This window comes from Sceloporus occidentalis, unplaced genomic scaffold (genome assembly GCF_023333645.1).
Source record: "Sceloporus occidentalis isolate IW3139 unplaced genomic scaffold, rSceOcc1.0.p SCAF_4, whole genome shotgun sequence".
Taxonomy (NCBI): domain Eukaryota; kingdom Metazoa; phylum Chordata; class Lepidosauria; order Squamata; family Phrynosomatidae; genus Sceloporus; species Sceloporus occidentalis.
In genome coordinates, this window is record NW_028316984.1 from 139,519,839 (window position 1) to 139,544,307 (window position 24,469).

The 24,469-nt window shown below is 41.2% G+C and overlaps 1 protein-coding gene across 4 annotated transcripts in view; it reads left to right on the plus strand.

The window, feature by feature from the left end:
* Positions 1-24,469, plus strand: part of SUSD6 (sushi domain containing 6) — a 90,788-nt gene that overhangs the window by 49,136 nt on the left and 17,183 nt on the right. For 3 of the 4 annotated variants that reach the window (XR_016280955.1, XM_089521765.1, XM_089521764.1), the window contains 2 exons: positions 17,847-18,047; positions 19,716-19,854. Coding sequence is in view for 3 of the 4 variants with exons in the window: in XM_089521765.1 (XP_089377891.1) it covers positions 17,847-18,047; positions 19,716-19,854 (340 nt within the window). In the remaining variant the exon portion in view is untranslated. The remainder of the gene's footprint in view (positions 1-17,846; positions 18,048-19,715; positions 19,855-24,469) is intronic. The other variant, XM_089521766.1, reaches the window with a different exon arrangement.

Genomic DNA, 24,469 nt, shown 5'->3' on the forward strand with positions numbered 1-24,469 from the left:
ATACTTATCAAATTTGCAGATGACACCAAATTAGGGGGAATAGCTAATACCCCAGAGGACAGGATCAAGATTCAAAAGTGTGGACCTGAATAGACTAGAAAGCTGGGCCAAAGCTAACAAAATGAAATTCAACACAGAGAAATGTAAGGGCGGAAAAATAAAATGCACAGATATAGGATGGGTGACACCTGGCTGAATGAAACTACGTGTGAAAGGGATCTAGGAGTCCAAGTAGACCACAAGTTGAACATGAGTGAACAGTGTGATGCGGCAGCTAAAAAGGCCAATGCAATTTTAGGCTGCATCAATAAAAGTATAGTGTCTAGATCAAGAGAAGTAATAGTGCCACTGTATTCTGCTTTGGTCAGGCCCTACCTAGAATATTGTGTCCAGTTCTGGGCGCCACAATTCAGAAAGGACATTGAGAAACTGGAGCGTGTCCAAAGGAGGGCGACAAAAATGGTGAAGGATCTGGAAACCATGTCCTATGAGGAATGACTTAGGGAGCTGGGGATGTTTAGCCTGGAGAAAAGAAGGTTAAGAGGTAATATGATAGCGCTGTTTAAATATTTGAAGGGATGTCATATTGAGGAGGGAACAAGCTTGTTTTCTTCTGCTCCAGAGAACAGGACCCAGAACAATGGATGCAAGCTACAGGAAAAGAGATTCCACCTGAACATTAGGAGGAACTTCCTGACAGTAAGGGCTGTTCGACAGTGGAATGCACTTCCTCGGAAGGTGATAGAGTCTCCTTCCTTAGAGGTCTTTAAACAGAGGCTGGATGGCCATCTGTCAGGGATGCTTTGATTTGGATTTCCTGCATGGCAGGGGGTTGGACTTGGATGGCCCTAGTGGTCTCTTCCAACTCTACGATTCTATGATTCTATGATTCTATGATTCGTCACTTAATTTCAGAAGGACATTTCAGTCCAAACCTAAGTAGGGACTATAGAAATTTGCAGTCTCCATTTTTAAGTGTGTTGTGCATGCATGTGAGCAGATTTAGAACTCTTACAGTTCAAAGTAGTGGAGATATAGCCCCTGGAAAGAAAGGGAAACTATACCATATGCAGGAGAAAGATAAATGTGTGAGAGTTAAGTGGTTTGTGGGACCAATTACACTGTGTGATATCAGAGTGAAAGATCATGGGAATGATATCCGTGTAAGAAATGAAATAGATATACTGGAATATACTATCTGAATCAATTGGAATATAATTCTTGAGTAGCAAAAGTAATTTAAATTGTGCTTGATAAGAAGCAAAAGGTTCAAAGCGTAGGATTTCAGCTATTACCAAGAATCACTGTGGTCCTTCACATCTTAGTAACAGTATCCAACATAAAATAAAAGAGCTTCAGCAAAAATAAAGGTGCATCAGCATGGAGATCAGGCTGAGGGCTGTATAAGATCTGACAATGAGGCACAAGTTTCCCTCCCCAGAATATGTGAACAAATAATTTAGGCATATGCATCTGTACCAAGCTCCCTTGCAAGTGACAAGAGCAGCCCTGTGCAACCATCTCCATAGCATACAGGGAGCTGCTCACTGAATGGAAAAGCAGCTTTATGGTAAAGGGGCTCTGCATTGGGCTGACAGCCATTCCACAGAGAACAGTGGCTTAAATTGCTGATGACATCCAATGGTATTCCTGCTGAACTGTATACTAATGTGGCAGACAGATGACTGACTTTGTGCTCAGAATCGTATATTCACAACACTGACTTGTTTTCAAAAAGGCAGGCACTGCTTTGTTCCAGGGTCCATTGTGGAATTAATGCTGAATTATGCAGAGTAGGAATGACAGAAGATAGCTTTAGAAAAACTTTGAGCCCCTCCCCATCTCTCCTCCCCCTCCCAGTTTCTGCACTTTTTTGTTGGAAGCATATTCCTTTGTCTCTGCCCACTTTCTGTTCCTTGTCTTGTTAGAACTCTTCCTTCTCAGTGCCATTTCGCACTACCACATCTAGGATTTATTTTCTTATTCATTATTAAAAGTTTTTGTTAAGCACTTTTCTCCCTATCAGAGCTTCCAAAACAATGTGCAATAAAAGGTCATTAGAAATATTTAAAAACCAATTAAAACAATTTTAAACTCAGTATGCACTTTTATAAAGATGGATATTTATTGAAGAAGAAAAGACTATGGGTTGGATCTAGAGTTCTGACTGTGGGAGTTATTACTGGAGGTAGGGAAGACAACCTTGTATTTGAAGTCCTAGGTACTGAATAATCAGGTTTAGTAACATCTAGTAGATGTTTTGTTTATTTGGCATTGTAACAGACTGAGTAGTCGTGCTTTCAAAATTCATCTTTTTTTGCCAGTTCCTTTCTCTGAAATATAGCCTACAACACCTTGTATTTGTGTGCTGTCTCCTATCCAAGTACTAAGGAGGGCTTAGTAGTTTGAACATTGGACCACAATTCTGGGGACCAGGGTTTGAATCCCCACTTGACCATGAAACTCACTGGGTGACATTGGGCAAACCACACTGTCTCAGCCTCAGATGATGGCAGTGGCAACCCTCCTGTGAAGAAACATTCCAAGAAAACCATATGATAGGGTTGACTTAGGGTTGCCTTTCAAGTTGGAAATGACTTGAAGGGAAACAACACAACACACTCAACACACCTGCTTAGCTTCCAAAATCAGACAGGATCTGGTACAATTGGGATATTTAGAAATTTGTATTGCAGCCATAGAGTGAACAGATTTCTCAGCTCTGTAAAGTGCAAATCAGTCCATCCTCATGCACTACATGAAATAAAACAAAATGATAGTTGTAAAAATGCTAGAAAAACAAAAAATACACTGAGCCCTTGTTATCTGCTGGGGTTTGGTTCCAGGACTCCCCATGCATACCAAAATCCGTGGATGCTGAAGTGCCATTATATACCATGGCATAGTAAAATGATATCCCTTATATGAAATTGCAAAATCAAGGTCTGCTTTTTGGAATATTTATTTATTTATTTATTTGGGGGGGGGGGGTTATATTTTCAAACCATGGATGGTTGAATCCATGGAAAAAGAATCTGGGGATACAGAGGGCTAACTCTAGTTGGTTGTCCCACATTAGTATTTGCTTGTTTGTGTGTTACTTAATTTTTCTTTCTCTTTCTGTGGCATTTTGTTTAAAGAAAGCACATACTGCTGTGTTGTCAGCATGAGATAAAAACTGTTTCCGTATTTTGATCTTCAGTTTACAGCTTCTCCTTCTGGCAAGATGATAGTTTCTCAGACATCTCAAAGTCCAGGCAGGGTACAGTGGTGGAATGGAAACAACCTTTAAAACACTGGAATATTTATCCACTGGATACAGTAGCTTGATCAGCAATGCACTCCCAGCCAGTTAATATGTTTTTTCACCTGTTTAAACGTTAGCCTAGTTTCCACTTGACTGAAGGCTCAGCTTGAGGCTCTTTGTGTGGTCTGCTTGGAGACTTGTTGAAACCCCTGTAAATGATAGGGAAAGGTGGAATTATTTTTAGGAGAAAAAGAGAAATTTAATGTGTGTTATGGTGCTTTTAGAGTCCCTTTTTAATAAATCTGCTGACACCATTGAGAGGGTATATACTCTGTTTTGGATTTTGGTATTTGTTACTGTGTTTATAGTGTAGAGAATAAGGTAATGTATTGTTTTGTAAAGGAGACTAGTGAGGTATAGTGGTTTGAAGCATTGGATTACAACTCTGGAGTTCAAATCCCCACTTGACCATGGAAATCCACCCTCTCAGCCTCAGAAGGAGTCAAGGACAAACCCTCTCTGAACCATTTTTGCCAAGAAAACTCTGTGATATGTTCTCCTTAGGGTTGCCATAAGTCACAAATGTCTTCAACATCTGCCACTATTGCTGACTCTTCAGGTATTTTAAAATAAACAGGGAGAGCTTCATTTATAAACTCTTCAAATTGCTAGGTCTTTGGTAACCTTCATGTTATAAAGAAAAGCAAACTTTTCCATTGTTCACTTTTATATCTACTGCACATGTCAATCAGTCACAAGGCAGGCTTGCAATTAAGAAACAAGTCTACCTCCCTCATAGAACTTGGGGTTTTTGGTAATTTCTCTTTTGAAATGCTAATGTCATTACAAGCATAGCACCAGAAGACATGTGGCAGAGTCTGGCAGGCAGAGGTTCTGGCTGTGCCCTTAAACAGCTGGTCTAATCAGGACCTTTTGTAAGCCATCAATCTCTGCACCCCTACTCCAGCCCCTGCATCCCTTATGGGCCATGCTTGATGGGATCTGCAGCTGTGGTCCAGATAAGAAAGGGTTGGTAACAAGCAAAGGAGAGCAATGAACAGGGTCTTTTCAGATAAAGAGTGTAAGTGGCCAATAGCCTGCAGTATAAGAGCAGCATGCAGTTCCATTCTTAGACATGCTTGAAAGTTTCTGAAGGCTATTTATTATCTTCATAGCTGAGCCAACAGATGAACCAGGGACTCAGCTAATGCTCTTAACTACTGTACATCAGAAATTGCCCCCCTCCCAAATTCTTATTTTGAAACAAAATGAGATCTTTAGAATGTACTTCAGTGAGCTACTCCATAAAGGTAGCCACTAGCCCAATAATTTCCTTCACAAAATGTGGGATAGATGAATATTTGGGGGGGAGGTTTGGTCAGATTTTTCCTTCTGCCCCTCACTAAACACAAAATCATAGATATGCCTGGAACACTTTCAAAAGAGAGTACTGCCTGAGATTTTGAACTTTTCCCTGATCCACACACAAAACAGTAAGCAGGTTTCTCATTGGGCAAAATTTACACACAATACTGCAGATGTTCCAGAGCTTTTGTGGATATACTACTGGCAGGTACTGCCAAAAATTGTTTCAAGACCGTGCATGACAATAGTCACACTCATACCAAACAAGAACTATTAGCATGTCTTTGGAAACCTCTAGTTCAACCACTGTCACCACTTGTGAGAATCATAGAGTTGGAAGAGACCATCCAGGTCTCATCCAGTCCAACCCCCTGCTTTTCTGATTACCTAGCCTGACTTTATTAATAACTTAATCTGTGTGTGTGTGTGCGCGCACGCGCACACGTGCATGCCTTTAAGTCACCTGTTGAATTTCAGTGACCTCATGAATTTTAACATAAGGTTTTCTTAGGCAAGGAATATTCAGAAGTGGTTTTGTCAGTTCCTTCTTCTGAAATACAGCTTACAGCACCTGGTATTGGTTAGTACTCTCCCATCCAAGTATTAACCAGGGCTGACGCTGCCTAGCTTCCAAGATTAGACAGGATTTGGTACAGGGTTTTCTTGGTAAGGTTTGTTTGTTGCCACATTCTTCCTCGGAGGCTGAGAGTGTGTGATTTTCCAAAGTCACTCAGTGGGTTTCCAAGCAGGGATTTGAACTCTGATCTCCAGAGTCATAGTGCAGTGCTCAAACCACTACATCACACTGGCTCAAGTGACAGATAGAAGTAGGCTATTTTGTGTGCATTTGATCAAAAGGTCTACACAAATTGAATTTTTTTTTAACTTGAAGGGGCAAGATTGATAAATACAAAAACATCTCATGAAAAAAGCAAATTGTTAATTGCTTTCCTTTAAACATTCCTGAATTTGAACAAAGGAGTTTGGACAGGCCATCCTAGCTATTGCATTCCATTGAACTGAACCATATATATTACAGAAGTGGTTCTTCTGCACAAGGCCTTTCCTGTTGACCTCAATAGGCAGAATTTACACAGAGAGTGGAATTCCCTGTGTTGACAGATTTTAGGCTTGGAAGGTAAAGTAATCCCATTCTTTTGCCATATACAGCTAAAACAGCACGTACTCAGTTCTTTCTTCCCTGGTATCTGAATTATAGCACACAGTAGACTGCAGCATTCTTCTTCCACACATAGAAGGGAAGACTCCTTTTGTGTCTATTATTGATTGAAATTCAATCATAGTGTTCAAGATTTTTAAGCAGGTGGGCTTAACTCTATATAGCCTATACTCTTGCATTGTTAGTGAAGAAGAGAAAGGTTCTGAGAAGTATACAATTTGCTAATTTGCATGTTAAAGATTTGGGGAGTATGGCTATTAATCTTCAGAAAGTAGTTTCTGAAAGGAAGAAATATTTCCATCTGTTGAGTATCCAGTCATTAGGAAAACCTAATATCATTAACATTACATGCTCCTTTTATTAATGAAGCAGTGTTGTACAACTCTTATGGTTGTAAAGGTATGATTAAAAATCTGAGGTGGATCTCGCTTATAAACCAAAGATGAAATTGGAAAATCGGAAAATTGTAATACTTGGGAATTATGTCCATAAATGTATATAGATTGTGAGACAAAAGAAGAATCAATCTGGCTTCAGTGGTTGACTTGTTCTCTATAAGCAAACCACAGGCCCAGTACAGAGCGCCAGGAAGAGGCGACCAAGAGCCGCCTCTCTTTGCTGCGTAGCCGTGCCGTAGAGTTCAAAGTGCTGTAAGGTGAATACAATGGAGGGCCCCATTTCCCTTTTGGAACAGAAAGGGATACCTGTGGTCAGTTTTATAATAAAACATGATTACTTCTGCAAAGTTATGTAGCTGCAACACATAAGGAAGAGGAGTTGTTTCAGCTTATGAACCTTAAGAACCTCACTTTCTATTGTGCCAACAGTCTTTGGAATACATTAGTTTGATGTACATGATGTAAAAATTCCTCCTGTGAAATACTGGAAATCTGAGATTTCATTTAATGAGAGAAGCATCTAGTTCTCATGCCTGTCCCATGCAGAACAGCACACAATCTTCTAGGAAACATTTAGACATGAATACTCTCAGTGAGATTTCTAGCAGTTATGACTTCATTCAAAGGATCTGAGAGAAATGCATCAATCTATTTCATTGTAAGGAGCCCACCTAAAGTTCTGCCATGACTTGAGCTGCTCCAAAGTTTTGACTGTTAGTGCTCTACTAAATAAATGTCAGATGCTCAAACATTATATCAGATCTTTCTGTCCTAGAATGTGTATTAAAATTGATGGCATTTCTTTGTTATATAGTCAGCCCTCTCTTTCCATGGATAGTTTTATATATAGTGTGTGTATAAGCAAACCTTGATTTTTCCATTTTATATAAGGGATACCATTTTACCATGCCGCTCCATTTAATTGGACTTGAGCATCTATGGATTTGGGATTCACGAGGGGAACTGGGACCAAATAACACCAATGATAAGGTGTTCTGAAATGTTTGAAAATTAGAAGTATTGCTTCCTTCATCCTCTTACTTCTCACTCATGTGTAGTGGCTAGTGGTTAGATTTAACTTTGGTTTCTCAGAACAAACTAATTTCAAACTGTAATTAGTTCAAATCTACTTCAGTTTAGAAGTAGCCACAATTCTCACACTGGATATCATGGCAAACTGTGGTTAATTGTAAACAGAAGCAAATACTTCGGATCTCCTCCTTGTTGCTTTGTTGAATGAAGAAAGGGAGGCAAGAGGACCTAAGTCCAAGTGTGTGTGTGTGTGTTTGTGTGTGTGTATGTGTATGCCTTCAAGTTTCCTGTCAACCTACGGTGGCCCATTGAATTTCCTAGGGTTTTCTTAGGTGAGGAATACTCACAGAGGTGGTTTTGCCAGTTTCTTCTTCTGAAATACAACCTACAGCACCTGGTATTAATTGGTGTTCTCCCTTCCAGGTACTAACCAGTACTGACCCAGTTTAGTTTTCCAAGGTCATATGAGATCTAGTGCCTTTAGGGTATTTAGATAAGGGGTAAGCCCATATACAATAATAAATGATGGTACATTGTTACATTTGAATCAAACTGATCTCTAAACTAAATCAGTTTTTTGTGTAATAAATAGGCTGAAGAGATCCTTGTAACTCAGTCCCTTATTACACATGAAATTGGAACTCCAATCCAAAGCCATTCAGAAGGGGAGGGGAAGCAAAGTCAATTTGAATCCAAGGCAATTCACGTGATTAATTATCCCATGTGAAGAGCAAATTTGTGGTCATTCCTGAGGCAAGGAACGAGTGCAAAATAAATGATCACACCATGCGGATTCAACAATTCAAACTGGCACCCTTGTGCATGCTCAGTGGAGCTCTGAACGCATCGTGAACTTTTATGTTTCCGGGGTGAAGAAGGGGGCCACTACCTGTTTCCTGTTTCACGTGAAAGCTAGCCTCACGTGAATCATTCCTGTCATCCCTCCCAGCCACATCGGAATGCAGCCTCTGTTCTTTCCATCCCTATTATTATTATTATTATTATTGTTCAGTGCCTTGTTCTTCTTTGGGTACCCTGCCTCTAGTCTCACGTGAATCATTCCTGTAATCCCTCCTGGCCACATCTGAATGCAGCCTCCTTCTTTCTATCCCTAGTATTATTATTATTATTATTATTATTAACAAAAAAATTCTTTTCTGCCTCTCCTCAAGGCTTGAGCAGGGTACCCAAAGGAGAACAAAGCACTGCAAAATAAATTATTGTTGTTGTTGTTGTTGTTATTATTATTATTATTATTATTACAGTGCCTTGTTCTCCTTTGGGTACCCTGCCTCTAGCCTCACGTGAATCATTCCTGTCAAGCCTCCGTTCTTGCCATCCCTCCTGGACACATCAGATTGCCCCCTCTGTCCTTACCATCCTTCCTGGACACATCAGATTGCCCCCTCTGTTCTTGCAATCCCTACTGGACACACCAGATTGCCCCCTCCATTCTTGCCATCCCTGCTGGACACATCCGAATGCAGCCTCTGTTCTTGAAGGAGTACCGGAAGCACATGGAGCAAAATTGCAGTGCCGCATCATGGGAAATATGGCACCTTGGAGGTTGTGTGGGGGTGTACCAGGACTGAAGCAAAGTTGCATTCCACACCAAGACCAATTCGAATTGGATTCGAATTGACCTTGGAGAAAGATTTGTGAATTCGCTAGTTCATCGAATTCACCTACATCAGGAGTGACTTTGGACTGACTTAGGATTGGGCTCGGAATGACTCCCCATAGAAAGCAATACCGTGTGATACTCTATCACATAATAACGTGAATTCGCATGGTTGGGCTTGGAATGGCTTTGGATTGGAGTTGCAAAAATCGTCGGGTGATATCGTCCTCAGTTTCTATAGTAGCAAACATATATGTTAACTTCACCTCATGAATGAAACTATACACTAACAGACCTTGTTTCTGTCTGTCAATTACAAAGACTACATTTTTGTTTGCTGATTTCTTTGTGAAAATAGGGCTTAGGCTAAAGTGAAGCATACTAAAGCAGCACTGGAAACAAGAAAAGGACTGGTTCGGTTCTTCATAAGTGACTTGATCCTGGTCCTGTATATTTAATTATAAAACATAAAGTTGTAACAATGGTGCTCTCTCTCCCCTGCCCCTTGACATTTTTTAAAAAGAGAACTGACACCAGTTTGAATCAGACTTCCCAAAAGTAGTGGAGAGAGGAAGAAGACTCGGGTTAAAGGAAATTGGCTTCACACCTGCTCACACCATCTTCTTTCCAGCTTCTAAAGAGCTGGCAGTGCGGTTGAAGCCAGTTTCCTTTAACCCGAGTCTTCTTCCTCTCTCCACTACTTTTGGGAAGTCTGATTCAAACTGGTGTCAGTTCTCTTTTTAAAAAATGTCCACTGGAAAAATTGTTTGGATGTGGATAATACTGTATAAACAGCTGTCTGCTTGGTAACAATGACCCATGTCAAAGCATCTTAAGTGCTGACTGGGACTACTGGAGAGAATTAACATGTTCTGGAAATAAGCATGTTAGGTAAGAGTGGGGTGGAATAAATCCTTCCTTCTTAAGACACTAACTTAGTCCTACACATTGTTCTTGGAAAGAACTCAAAGCTATCATCTTTATGATGACTCTTAGGAAAAATGAAACTGCACTCAAAATGCTTTTGGAAACAAGTACTTTCTTCACTTGGCATTACTCTGCTTACTTGGACTTAGTGATTGTTTCTGATCTGTACTGGAATATTTTTTCAGCTTATTATGGCTGTGTGATGATTCCCCTCTCCCCATCCTAATACAAACATTTGTCAACATTACTGGTTTTAATTTTCATGTGGAACTTTCCCACATTTTAAGATTGGGGGAAGAAACAAATTAATAATTTAACATATGTTGCTGTAATATTTTTTGTACACAATTGGTTTACTAAAACTAATGTGCATGAAAAGCTAATAAAAATGCTGCAAACACTTTTCTTGGTGCATTTGCATCAATATGATAGACTTAACTTTAAATTAATATGACCATTTAATGTGACAATCTGTTTCTAACCAGAATTGCTTCTGGTTCAGATTATATCAATCAAAAACATATATGAAAAACTGAATTCTCTGAAAATTGAAACATGATCTTTAAGCAGAATGAAGGATATGCATTAAATACTGTGTGTTCTGTCTTGCAAATACAATAATTATTGAGGAGATAGTTATCCACCACCACCTACTACTTTTACTTATGATGCATATCTTTGCCTTGCTATGGATCTGTGCAGTAGCTTCTGTTTTTGCTTCTTTCATTTTAGGGGCCTTTTGGCACTGTACTAGAACAAGTGTTTTCTAAACTTTCATTCTGATCTAGTGAGGGGAATGGGCCTGAGAGAACAGCAGTGCTAGTTACCGGTAGTTTGAGAGCTTCATAGTCGGAAGAGTGTTGCTGTTGAGGTTTCAGTGGCTCTACATCTGCAGTAGGCATTCAGGACTGTGAGGGCTGCTTTGGGAATCTTCCATACATTGCATTCTGAGTGATACACTCCCATCCCCTCACTAGCTATCTGTTTGGAAGGGGTGGAATACTTAATCTAGTTTTCTCCTTTCTTCTGTGCCACAATTGTAGGAAGGGCAAGACAGGAAAGAGGTATTATTAATTAACAGCAGTAGTTGCATAGCTTAATTCAATTATAGGTGAAACTAAAAACTACTTTAAAAATATGTGTCTTGGTACAGTACTATCTATTCCATGGAGACTTCAGACTTGGAGGATCTACTTTTGTTTTTTAATCTAAGAAATAGACCAATCTGGGAAAATAGTAGGTCATGAAGTAGTTATTTGCTTACAATTGGTTATTTCATCCACAAACCCACTTCTAGCTTTCACCAAAACAGTCTTCATTTCAGCAGCCAAATTTATGGTGGAGTACCCTTTTGTTTTGCTATTTTGAGGAATCAAAAACCCTTGCCAGTTCACTACCAATCATCTAATCATCTAAAGTTTCACCTATAGATACTGGTCAGTCACACACAGGCATGGTTTCCATCCTTCTGGAATCGTATAACAAATTGTGAATGCCTTTTCTTACTTAATATCCTTAGGTTTTATGTTGTGTTATTAGAAATAAAAGGAAAACAAAGCATGGTTTAGATATGCGGAGTGTCCTAAAAAGCAAATCACAACATTTCTTCTGTAAAATTTCCAGAAAGTTTTAGGATTTGTGGTTTTTGAATGTTTGACAATACATGTTAATGGACTTTAACATGTTTTTCTTCTCTATATACAACTTACCATTATTTTTGTAATTAAAACATAGCTTTGTCTTCATAGTGAGAACTGTCTGTGGGCTTTGTGTGGGCTGTTCTTCTAGTTTTCTACTCCCTTCAAAGAGATTTAGGGGATACAAATTATTCCACAGTCATGGGCTGATATTCAGCAATGGAGTTTTGAACGTAAAAAAGAGATCTGATGCAATATTCCTTAGCTTCTTGGCAGCTCAGACTAGTTTTGTTTCTTGTAAAGTGCTAAGGCTTTATCATTTAGAACATGTTATAAAACAATATTTTTAACAGAAAACTCTTGAAAATCTGGCAAACGTCTTCTGTGGTTTGTTAATAATGGCAGAGGGTTAATAAGCATGTCATATTGGTAACGTTGCTGCACATTAATTAAAATAATTTAACTCTGTGCTGCTTGTGAATCACCAGCTGGTGATTGCATTGGTGCAAGTCTGTAATTAGTCTTTATTTCTGTTTTTAGTGCCTTTTATTTAGAATGCTTTTGGGAAGTCTGAAATCACTGAGCATATTTTATACTGTGTAAATGCTTACATCTAATTACATAAATGTGAAACTATGATTACATAGACAAATCCTTTTTTTTAGTACGATTTCATTCAGTTTATAAAAAATAAACCCCTTTTCAACAGTCACCCTTGACATGGAAACAGTAATTTTCCAATAATGACTTAATAAGAGCAAAACCAGAATGGAGCAAAATATGCTTGTTTATTCACTGTGAATTCAGTGATATTCAAAAGAGAATGAATCAGCTGAAATGAAAATCCCTTTCAACAGTGAACATAGATTATAATTGTTGTCATATTTAAAACTCATAGTTCTTGTCCACAGAAAGTGTTTATAGATTTGTATAGAGATAAATGGATAGATTAGTCTTTGAGATTGTGCTGTTTTATGCTTCTTCAGTCTCAGCTATTGTGGGACATTTAGGCAGATGCTCCTTTAGGAACTGGCTTCTCAAGGATGTTACAAACTTTCTGTTAGTTTGCTTCAGGATCCCCGATCTTCCACAATGGGGACAGATTAAAAATGGTATTTGAGATGGGAGAAGGGAATAAGAAGACTATTTCTTATTCATGATTTGGACTATTGAATGTCATTATCCCATGTAACATTTTCTATATTGTAAAAAATGAAACAAAGGCTCACTTAATTATAACAAAAATAGCAACTTGCAGCAATTTCAAGTTTTATTTATTTTTCATTTTTTAATTTATATTCCACTGTTCTCCCAACATGAAACTCAAGATGACTCACAATATACATCTTTAAATTTAATGGACTGTGATCTACTTTATGGAAAGTTTAAAATGTTATTCTGAGCTGAAAGCATTTCTAGATAGATAGATAGCTACGTACACACATGCATACATACCAGATCTGTGGAACTATCAGTGGGTAAGATGAGGGCATTGCATCTACTCCAAGGAGAACTCTCCCTCCTGTTAGGTTTTCCTTCATTCCCTGGATTTCTAGCACTTCAGAGAGTGAGACATTCAAATCAGTTAATATCTGGAACAAACACTTTATACTGTGTTTGCATACCTTTGGTAATTTTGCCAGCCCCTTTTTCTTTTGTTTACTAAACTGTGTTTCTGAATGCTTTACTAAAGTTTTACGTTACAGTATTTCACTAGTAGAAATTTGGTAACTGGTGATTAAAAGAAAATTCAGTTGGTGACAGAATTATTACTGGGAGGGGTTAGTGCCTTCATTTTGCCCCCTGGTAGCTATATTTCTGCCCCACTCCACACACACACATGGATGTGTTGTTACCTTATATGTGGACCTGTTTTGGGGAGAACAGTCCAAAACAAAAGGCTAACTTAGGGAATTATATTAGCTCAAATGTAGTGGCCAGGTAACTTAGCCTAGGTGATCAGTCCCTATGTATACCAAGTCCAAAGGTATATAAAACTCCAGTGCCAGACATCCAATGATAATGAGCTTAATTTAAAAGAGGAAATCAACACACATGCATAAAACAAACAACCACGCACTCATACAAGGACTAGAGAAATCAAGGTGTTAAATTGGAATAGATTAAGGCTTCACTAACGGTGATACTGCACCTGAACAAATCTTGACTCCAGTGCAGATGGTCCAGAAACAGAAAGAGGACTTGATCACTCCCTGGACAAAGGGGAGTAGCCAGCGATAGAGGTGCTAGCCTGGCAAACTGGCAGAGATTCTGCCTGCTTACTAGACTCAGCCAAAGACTGGCTAAAAAGTTCTGATATTTATACCAAATAGATGCCTCAGGGGCAGATTCCAAGGGGTTGAAAGAAGATCGCATGGTCTTGAAGTCCTTTGAAATGGGTTTTGAAGTACTCGGGAAATACTTCTCAGTAGTTTTCCAAGGAGGTGACACTGAGGTGTGAATGGACCCACATTTCGAGGCAGAGGAAATTAGTGTACAAGATTGACAATGCTTTGTTTATCTAAAATCTGAAACCCATTGATCTATAGTCTTAGATCTCCTCAGCTCCTCCAAATGCCCAGAATTGATCAATCAAAGCTTGGGGCCTTCATGCAACTCCTTATGCTAGCTTACGTGCTGAGGCTGCTTTATAGTAATGGTGTCCACATCAGGGTCGTGGAATGGTCGCCCAGCCTATGCTTTATTGAGTTTCAGATCAAAAGAGGAGGGGTGATGGGAGACCCCCTCATGGGACTAACAGATAGAAATGGAGTAAGATAGATAAAAGGTGTAGCTGGGAACATTGCTTCATATATCTAAGGAGGACTGTAACCAGTGGAAGTTCATGCTATAATAAATGCTCGTCTTTAAGATATCATGAGACTATTATTGATGGAACAGATTAACACAGTTTACTCTTTTCATAAACTTAGAAAATATGATTTTGAATTCTCTTCCCCACCCTGCTTTGTTCCCCTACTCCTAGACAGCTGTTAGGAAAGGGGCTTTTATTTATACATTGCTGGAATAACAAGTTTCAAGAGAAAATTGATCCATATGTATATTTTAATCTTTTATAATTTGTTGGTTAGATTTTGTTTTATGGATTTTATATCAACAAAATGCATTTCAGAAGTATTAAACTCAGCCATAGATGTAACTGCAGCCACTTATTCTTGTCACCAAAATAAATTTTGTGGTGTAGCGTGTGTGTGTGTGTGTGTGTGTGTGTGTGTGTTGTGTGCCTTCAAGTTGTTTCCAAATTAGAGCAACCCTGCCACGGGTTTTTCTTGGCAAAATTTGTTCAAAAAGTGCTGAGAGAGTGTGACTTGCCCATGGTCACTCAGTGGGTTTCCATGTGTGAGTGGAGTCTGAACTCAGGCCTTCCAAAGCCATTAGACTAGCATTCAAATTACTGGCTCTCTTACTTGTGCAATAGATTAGTGCTTTTGTCAGAATAGACAAAATGTTGTAATGTGTGAATAAATAGTACATTATATTACCTACCTTGCTGTGATTCCTAGCATAGAATACTATAGACTATGGATGGACCATTTGTGATCCTCCAGATGTTTTTGGATTTCAGTGCTTTTGTCAGCCCTGGCCAATTTAAATGTTGCAGGATGATGGATGGTTCCAGCAATATGTGGACGGCAACAAGTTGTCTTTCCCACTTTTTACATTGAAAAACAAACATTGGAACAGAGGTGGCCAGTATGAAGTTGAAGGCTTTCATGGCCAGCATCCATAGTTTTTTGTGGGTTTTTCAGGCTATGTGGCCATGTTCTAGAAGAGTTTATTCCTGACATTTCACCAGCATCTGTGGTGTAGTTTATCTGAAGATGCCAGCCAGAGATGCTGGTGAAACCTCAGGAATAAACTCTTCTAAAACATGGCCACATATCCCGAAAAACCCACAAAAAACTAGAGGTGGCCAGATTTATGAATTATCATAGCCACAGATTAATCACTAAGGAAAATCTGTTGCTGAGGTATAGTTTGGGCTATGAACAAAATGTTGGACTTGCCATTTGTATATTGCACGCTGAGGGGCAAGCAACATTCTGCATGTAAATATGCTTTTCTAAAAATGAATAATCAAAGGAGCAGCTGGGGGGGAGTGGGCTTAATCTTTTCCCTGTTGGCTGTATTTTTCATTTGAAATTGCCTTGGAATAGTTATTTTTGCTCTGTGGGGCAGGATATGTGTACATTATGGGAAACCAGGGATAGATTCACATTCCTTCTCAGCCTAGAAACTCGCTGGTTGACCTCAGCTAAATCACTGTTCTTAGGTAACACACATCACAGGGTGGCTGTGACACTAAAATAACATTCTGTGTTCAGTGCAGCAAGGGCAGATGAGGTGATGAATTAATTCTCATTGTCATGAGTGCTTGCTATATGAAGTACATGCCTTAGTCTCTTAATGGCCTTGGATTCTGAGTGACAGCTTTTACTGTTAGGCAGCAGCTCAAGCCTGCATCAGTGAACACTCTAAATGAGAGCATAGCCTAAGACTTTTATGCTTTGTCTTCTCCTCCTCTTCTTTATCATATTTTCCTATTCATTGCATTTACTGTGGTCTTGACAGTTATCGTCAATTTTAATTGTCCTCTGCTTTCTCGCTGTTTTGAAAATGGAAATTTTCGTAATTGGAACATGCTAGGAGACTTTTAGTTCCAGCAGAATTATGATGAGTTGAGATTATAGTGGCCATTATTGGTTGCAGATTAGTAGTCAGCAGCTGGATAACCTTTAGAAGTGGCCATCTAAAAGCAAGAGATGAGGTGAAGGTGGCACAAATGGTGGCAAAGTAGTAGCCACTCGAAGGGGTACTGTTCCCCCATCTGTCTCTCACGCAGTGTTGCCAACAAGCCTCGAAGATATTCCCCAGAATATTTTACCAAAATCCTCGGAATTCCCCAGTATTTATTATTATTATTCAGTCAAAATCTCCGGAAAGAAATTAAATTCCCCGGATTCTAGGGAATTCCTTAGAAATTGGCAACACTGCTCTCATGCCCCCTTCCCCAGCCTTGATTTCACAGACTATTGCAATACAATGAATCTCAGTGCTTGCTTTCCTACATGTCTCAATAGCACTTATTTCTTATATAATGCCTTGTAGAAATATTCTACAATTTGTTCTGTTACAACATGGAACTAAAATGTATTTAATTGGCATTGTTTCCACTTAATAGACACAAGATACTCAACACTATGGAGGTGCAAAATATTTCTTATGACACAAAATTTAAGTAAATAAGAAACAGGCACAAGTTGGTGCCGCTTTCATGAACGCATCCCAAGTCAATACTTGGTAGAGGAATCTCGGGCAACAATTGCTGCTGTAAGTCTTCTTAGTATAGTCTCTGTCAGATACAGTATATGGCTTCTACTATTTTAACCTTTTTTTCTTTTTTCAGGATTGTTCTACCTTTGTCAGTTTGGATGTGGGGGCTGTTGGTGAAGAGCAAATTTCAAGCCTTGTCACAGATTCTTAATCAGATGAGGTCTGAGCCTTTGCTGGGTCAGTCCAGGACATTCAGGCTCTTGTGTTTGAAACCACTCCAGTGTTACTTTGGCTGTCTATTTAGGATCTTTTTTTTTTTTTTGCTGGAAAGTGAACACCCCAGTCCCATATCCCTTGCAGACTGAAACATGTTTTCCACCAGAATTGCCCTATATTTGCTCAATCCATCATGCCTTCAATCCTTGTGAGATTACCAGTCCCTGTCGAACATAGCCACATAAGCCCAAAAAACCCACAAAAAACTACCTGTGGTGCTTCTGCATAACTTTATCTCAAATGTGATTTGATTGCGCCTGCTTGTCACGGTTCTGTTTGTGTAGCTGTAGTCTTCAACAAACTATGGGGTATTTGAGGTGTGTTCAGTCTCAGATCTTGTGGTGGTGTATTTGCACCAAGGTAAACTCCATTCAACTACTTATGTAACTTCAGGAGACAATGGGTTGTACCAGAGCTTACCAGTATTTAAAGAGGTTGAATACTTCTGCAACTAACAAGTGCCACTCTTTCTTTATTTAAGTTCTACATCACTTACTTACTTTTTGTCTATTTTACTTAGTGACTTCACAATGTTGAGTATTTTGTGTACATCATAGTACCAATGCAAGTTAAATCCCTTTCAGTACCAGAGTGTAATTGAAAAGTCAAAGGGGAGGGGGATAATACTTTTATGAGTTACTAGTTGCTAGAAGTTTCTCAGTGTTACTTTCAAAGCATATATCTGCTTTATTTTTTATTAAAATATTCTGAATCCATCCTGTACAGTTGTCCCTCCATATGCACGGATCCAAGCATCTATAGCTCAAAAAAGGTTCTCCCGCAAACATGGCAGCCCAAGCCCTTGAATAAAGTCATGTTCTTTCCCTGATGTGATGTTACTTTCATAGGCTCTATTTTTTTTGCTCAGCAGTCTGTCCACAGCCACCCGAGCCAGAGAATGGAGGCTACAGATGCCATCCAGCACCCTGCAAAGACCCATTGACGTCTGACAGTGTCATAGAATATATATGTGAGGAAGGCTACTTACTGAAGGGAGACTACAAATATTTGACCTGCAAGAATGGAAAGTGGAATCCAGACATGGAGGTTACCTGTAGGCTCAGCCAAGGTCAGTTATGCTGTTAATCTTCTGCAAAGGCATTGTCTCCACTGTAAACCTGTTTCCTTTTTATACAAGTTTAACTACCATGTCACTACCCTTTGAATCCAGGGAACTATAATTTGATGAGATGCAGAAATTTGGCTAGAAATCTCATATGCATAAATATATGTGTTGAGTGTGAATGAGAATGCATCTGCAGACATACACCCTACAATTCCCAGAGCTCCTTCCGAACAAGGGGTGACACTTAAGCCAGTTTAAGTTAATAGAAAAGTATTGTGGAACCTGAAGTTTTTTTTTCTCTTTGTCTTTCTGTACCAGATTGATGTTCCCTACATCCATTCCAAAGGAACAGTTCTATGTGGTTCTCTAAATTTTGGATTTTAACTCCACAGTCTGTCCTCATCAGTATAGCCACTAGTAGAATTGTACTCTATCAGCATCAGAACAGTCATGTATTCCTCATTCATGCTTTAGAGATTAAAACAAGTACTTTCCAGACCTAAAGCACAGATAAATTATATTATGTGAATTTGGAATAAGGGAGTTTTAATTTTGTCTGATAGTAGAGCCAGTGTGGTATAATGGTTTGAGCAGTGGACTATTACACTGTAGACCAGAGTTCAAATCACCTTCTTGGCCATGTAAACCCACTGGGTGACCTTGGGCAAGTCACACTCTCTCAGCCTCAGAGAATGGCAATGGCAAACTTTCTCTGAAGAAACATGCAAAGAAAACATTATGACAGGTCTCCATAAGTTGGAAACGACTTGAAGGGCACACAGTAACAACAACAACCCTGCCATAATACATTACATTCTCTGTTTAGTTCTGCCTGTCTTGAAAAGAACTTTTCCAGAAGGAACGTGACAGTTGAGTCTTGCAGGGTTTCTCACTAGTTGGGTAAGAATTCCTTTCCCATGATAGGAAGCCAAAAAGTCTATAGGAAAATGTTTCTCATGAAGTTTTAATTGACCATGAAGTATTGGAGCAGAGGAAGAGGAGAGTGTGTAATTGAACAGAAATTTATGGTAACAAAGCAACTCTGCAAACAGGATGAAATGTTAAAATTAATATGTATATGTTAAAGTGCTTCAGGTGGGAAGGGGGTGGGGTTCTTTTTTTCTTCCAATAGAAAAGGGCATTAATTAGATAGAAAATATAGCAGTCTCTTCATTTTCAAGCTCTGACTTGTCTTGAAGTTGACTTTTCACTTTCCCAAACTTTTTGCCAATGTTTTCCATGAGATGGTGAGTCAGTCATACAAGCACAAAGAGAAAATTCAACTCCTTGTTCCCTTGGGATAAAATAAGCTCCAAAAGATTTTTTTTTTAAAGTGTACTTTTGGCTTACATTCAAGAAACCAATTTGACTCAGCACAGGAAAAGGATCTGGATGGCCAGATGATAGCAAATGTTGCCTGTGAATTGTGTTGAGAGTGTCACTTAGATAACACACAAGTGCAGTTCTGTCCTGTTTATGTGCATGACTGAATACATTTGGGGCCAGAGCTGAAAGCTGGGAATAAAGTTTATAATGTGCATCCATTAACACCCCAGTAATTCTATTTTTTCCTATAGCCCAGTTTACTGAAGAGTCTGCTTTGGTCATAGGAAATAGTTACTTCCCAATGAGAAATCATTTTAAATTACTCTTTTTGCTTTCACTTTACAGATAAAGGTTCTCCTCCAAGTGTAGGAGTGCCTACACTATCCATCGTGGCTTCCACAGCAAGTTCAGTAGCTCTCGTACTTCTCTTAGTTGTTCTGTTTGTTTTGCTACAGCCAAAGCTGAAGTCTTTTCATCACAGCAGGTGAGCTCATGGGAGTGTGTGGGGATGATGTTTCTCAGCTAGAAGTTACATGCTTCTGCATATAAAATGGCCGCCATTTCTAGAGCAATAATTTTGTTAATCTGCTGCATCATATACAAGGAAGAATCTTGTTGCATCTTAGTTTTATTTTGCAAAAGTTATCATGGACAGGTTTTACTTCACGTAAGCCCAAGAAAGCTTACGTCAGGGGTCGGCAACCTCCAGCCCGTGGGCGCCTTTCCGCCAGCCCCTGGTCCCTCCTGCCGCCGAAATCGCCGCCGATTTCAGCCGCTCCAGCTGCCATTTTGAAGGGCAAAATGGCGGCGCCCATTAGGAGGCCCACTGCGGCCTCCGGAGCCCTGAAACAGGGCTCCAGGAGCCGCACCTGGCCTCTGGGAGGCCCGCTGCAGCAGCCAGAGCCCAGAAATGGGGCTCCGACGGCCGCAGCGGGCCTTCCAATGGGCACCGCCCACCTCCCTCCTGGCTCCGCCCTCCCTCCTCCCTCCTATAAATGGAGGGGCGGGGGGGAAGGAGGAGGAGGCAGAGAGAGGGAGGGAGGGAGAGGAGGAGGAGGAGGAGAGAGAGAGGGTGGGAGGGAGAGGAGAGGGAGGGAGGGGAGGAGAGGGAGGGTGAGAGGGGAGGAGAGAGAGAGAGAGAAAGGGTGGGAGGGAGAGGAGGGAGGGAGGGGAGGAGAGAGAAAGGGTGGGAAGGAGAGGAGAGGGAGGGAGGGGAGGAGAGAGAGAGAGAGAGAAAGGGTGGGAGGGTGAGGAGAGGGAGGGAGGGGAGGAGAGAGAGAGAGAGAGAGAAAGGGTGGGAGGGAGAGGAGAGGGAGGGAGGGGAGAAGAGAGAGAGAGAGAGAGGGTGGGAGGAGGGGAGTGAGAGGGAGGGAGGAAGGGAGAGAAAGAAAGTGGTTTGAGACAGTGGCATGGGTTTTTTGCTGTTTTGTGGCCTTGCCTAGTTGCTTCCATTCTTGCAAATATTGCTATTATTATTGTTGTTATCCTTTGGTATTCTCTTTGCAAAATCCCCCCACATGGACTTGCTTGCTCTTTTCTGGGTTGAGACAGTGTGCATGCATTTTTTGCTGTTTTGTGGCTTTGCCTAGTCGCTTCCATTCTTGCAAATATTGCTATTATTGTTGTTGTTATCCTTTGGTATTCTCTTTGCAAAATCCCCCCACATGGACTTGCTTGCTCTTTTCTGGGTTGAGACAGTGTGCATGCATTTTTCCTGTTTTATGGCATTGCCTAGTAGCTTCTTGCAAATATTGTTATTATTATGCGGCTCCGCCTCCAGAGGGTGGAAACTCCGCCCCTGACATGTGGCTCCACCCCCAGATAGTGGAAGCTCTGCCCTGGCATGTGGCTCTGCCCCAGAGGGTAGAAGCTCCACCCCCCATGTGCGGCTCCGCCCCGGAGGGTGGAAGCTCCACCACCCCCCCCGGCTTCAGCCCCCCAGTTGTCTGAGGGACAGCAACCCAGCCCCCGGCTCAAAAAGGTTGCCTACCCCTGGCTTACGTGAATTAAAACCTGCTAGTCTTTTAAGGTTCTGTTTGCTTACAGAACATATGGCATGTTTCTTGTTTGTTTTATTGTAGAACGTCCACAGATTTTTCTCAGTCTTTTGCTTTTTTCTCTCTGATGGAACTGTCCTTTATTCTGTTAGGCCAAAAAAATCCATTTATGTTCCCTGGCAAAAAGCTGCTATCAGACTGTCCATTCTGGAGGAGGTCTCTGCAACAAAGATTAATTATAAACCTGCCTAATGCAACCTAACAGCTGTGTGCTTTGGCCTGACAGAAGCTCGGTAAACCCCCTGTTCTTATTCCCTCCAAGGCAAAACCAGGATGCTTTGGGATTGCTTTGGATTTCATTTATCTCAACTTGTATAGGCCTCTCCCAGTGACAACATACTTGCCATCCATTTACAAGACTCTAGAGTGCTGTTTTGGTGGTAACCCAGTTTTCTCACTCTCACAAATACAAGCTGTGCATTCCTACCAAATCCTAGTTCCTTTTCACCTGCCATCACAATAGTATTGTTGGGTTTTCTCAAGTGTTTTGCATTCTTTGTGTCAACAGTTGTTTTCCTTCTCCAGGGGCTTATGGCACCGAAAGTGTCTTCAAGAAATATTTAGCCTATAGCGTTCAGTCACATGTATTGCCACCTCTATCTTTACAAGGACTATACCATCGACTTGTGCCCAAATTACCAGAGGCTTGATAGGTGAGACATCATAGAGTTACCTTAAAGCTCTCCAGTTGTAAGGAGCTTTCCAAACTGCAGCCCTTGCAGCTCAGCCATAAGCTGCTTCATATGGCTTCTGTGGCTGTCGGCTCACACTCATCTTCTGTATGGAACATGAGCCAGTTGTTGAGCCAGTTTGCTGTGGCTACTACTCAGGCTCCCCCAGCAGAAAGATTGGGACATTTGGCCCTGAAGAATACAAGAAACCTCTAAGCCCATTTCCAGGTGCAGAAACCCAGAGATTTACCTCTCACTCCAGGTAAGCTGGAGAAGCAACTCCAGAGAGAAAAATGTCCATCTTCTACGGCTACAGCAGATCCCAAGAAGAGAAGAAAAAGAATAAACAGGCTGCTTATCTCCCCCTGTCAAGACTCAGCTATGTTGGAACCTGACTTCCAGCAGATATCAGGATAATTGAAGTCACCCATCACTACTACATCTCTCCTTTCTGAGTCATATGTTCTAGAAAGGCATCATCCAATTCCTCCATCTGACCTGGGGGTCTTTAGTAGACTCCCATAATAATATCCCTGTTGTTTCCCTCCCCTTTGATTTTTATCCAAACGCTCTCCACCTGGCTTCCAGGATTGATATCCTGGATCTCTTCACTGGTGTAAATATCCCTGACATATAAGGCTATTCCTGCTCCTTTCCTGTTGGGCCTGTTTCTCTTGAAAATGTTATTTTCTACATTCCAATCATGAGACTCATCCCACCAGGTTTCTGTGATGCCTATTATATCATATTTGCTTTGTTGTACTAGGAGTTCAAGCTCATCTTGCTTATTTCCCATGCTCTGTGCATTAGTGTAGAGACATCAAAGACCATGTATCCCTTTGACTTTCTGCCTGTGCAAGTTTTTTTGCCTCCCACCTTTGGGTACTTGCACTGTTTGTTTTGTGTCAGTTTGACTATTTTCTCCAACCCTTTTGCCTTCCAGAATACTGTCTCCTCCCCCACATAACTCAGTTTAAAGCCCTCCTGATCAAATTTTTGAGACTATTGGTAAAAACGTTTTTGCCAACTGACGTGAGATGCAACCCATCCCTTGCCAGAAGTCCCTCCTCATGGAACCTCAGCCCATGGTCCAAAAATCCAACCATTCTTGGCGGCACCATCTACGGAGCCAGTTATTTACATCTACTATTTTCTTCTCCCTTCCTGGACCATGACCTTCAACTGGGAGAAGAGACGAGATGACAACTTGTGCATCCATCTCTTTCAACTTCCTCCCCAAAGCCTCATAATTCCTTATGATATTCTGAAGGCTGTGCCTTGAAGTATCATTGGTTCCCACATGAACCAAAAGAAAGGGGTGATGGTCAGTAGACAAGTCTTGTCAGCCTCTCTGTCACATCACGGATCTTTGCCCCAGGGAGACAACACACCTCCCGAGACATCTTGTCAGGCCCACAAACCACTGGTTCAGTGCCTCTCAGCAAGGAGTCCCCCACGACCACCACATGCCTCCTCCGAGACTTAGCAGAGGCTGTTCCCTTTGGTGGTACTCCCAGGGTCCCCTGCTCTGTCCCTGAAATATATCCCTGCTGCTGTTCCTCATCATCCTTGATAGTAGAGAGAGATTGAAATTTATTTTATTTATTTAGGTTATTTATAACCCGCCCTTCAGCCCTAATGGCTATCAGGGCAGCTTACATTTATTATTATTTTTAACCAGACAGTTCCCTGCCCGCAGGCTTACAATCTAAAAGACACGACACAAAAGGAGAAGGGAATGGTGAGGGGGCAGGGGATCAGGTCCAGCATTCTTCTCTCCCTCTGAGGCCTGGACCAAGGCAGATGGACCGGAGGGAGGGCTCTGCTTCTTCCAGGCAGGCCTGGTGGAGCTAGCCTGCCTCTCTCCCCTTCAAGATGGTGGCTGAAGGGAGGGCTTGACTTCTTTCAGGCAAGGCAGTTGGAGCTCGCCTGCCCCCCTCTCTCCCTTCAAGATGGTGGCTGAAGGGAGGGCTTGTCTTCTTTCAGGCAAGGCAGTTGGAGCTCGCCTGCCCCCCTCTCTCCCTTCAAGATGGTGGCTGAAGGGAGGGCTTGTCTTCTTTCAGGAAAGGCAGTTGGAGCTCGCCTGCCCCCCTCTCTCCCTTCAAGATGGTGGCTGAAGGGAGGGCTTGTCTTCTTTCAGGAAAGGCAGTTGGAGCTCGCCTGCCCCTCTCTCTCCCTTCAAGATGGTGGCTGAAGGGAGGGCTTGTCTTCTTTCAGGAAAGGCAGTTGGAGCTCGCCTGCCCCTCTCTCTCCCTTCAAGATGGTGGCTGAAGGGAGGGCTTGTCTTCTTTCAGGAAAGGCAGTTGGAGCTCGCCTGCCCCTCTCTCTCCCTTCAAGATGGTGGCTGAAGGGAGGGCTTGTCTTCTTATCT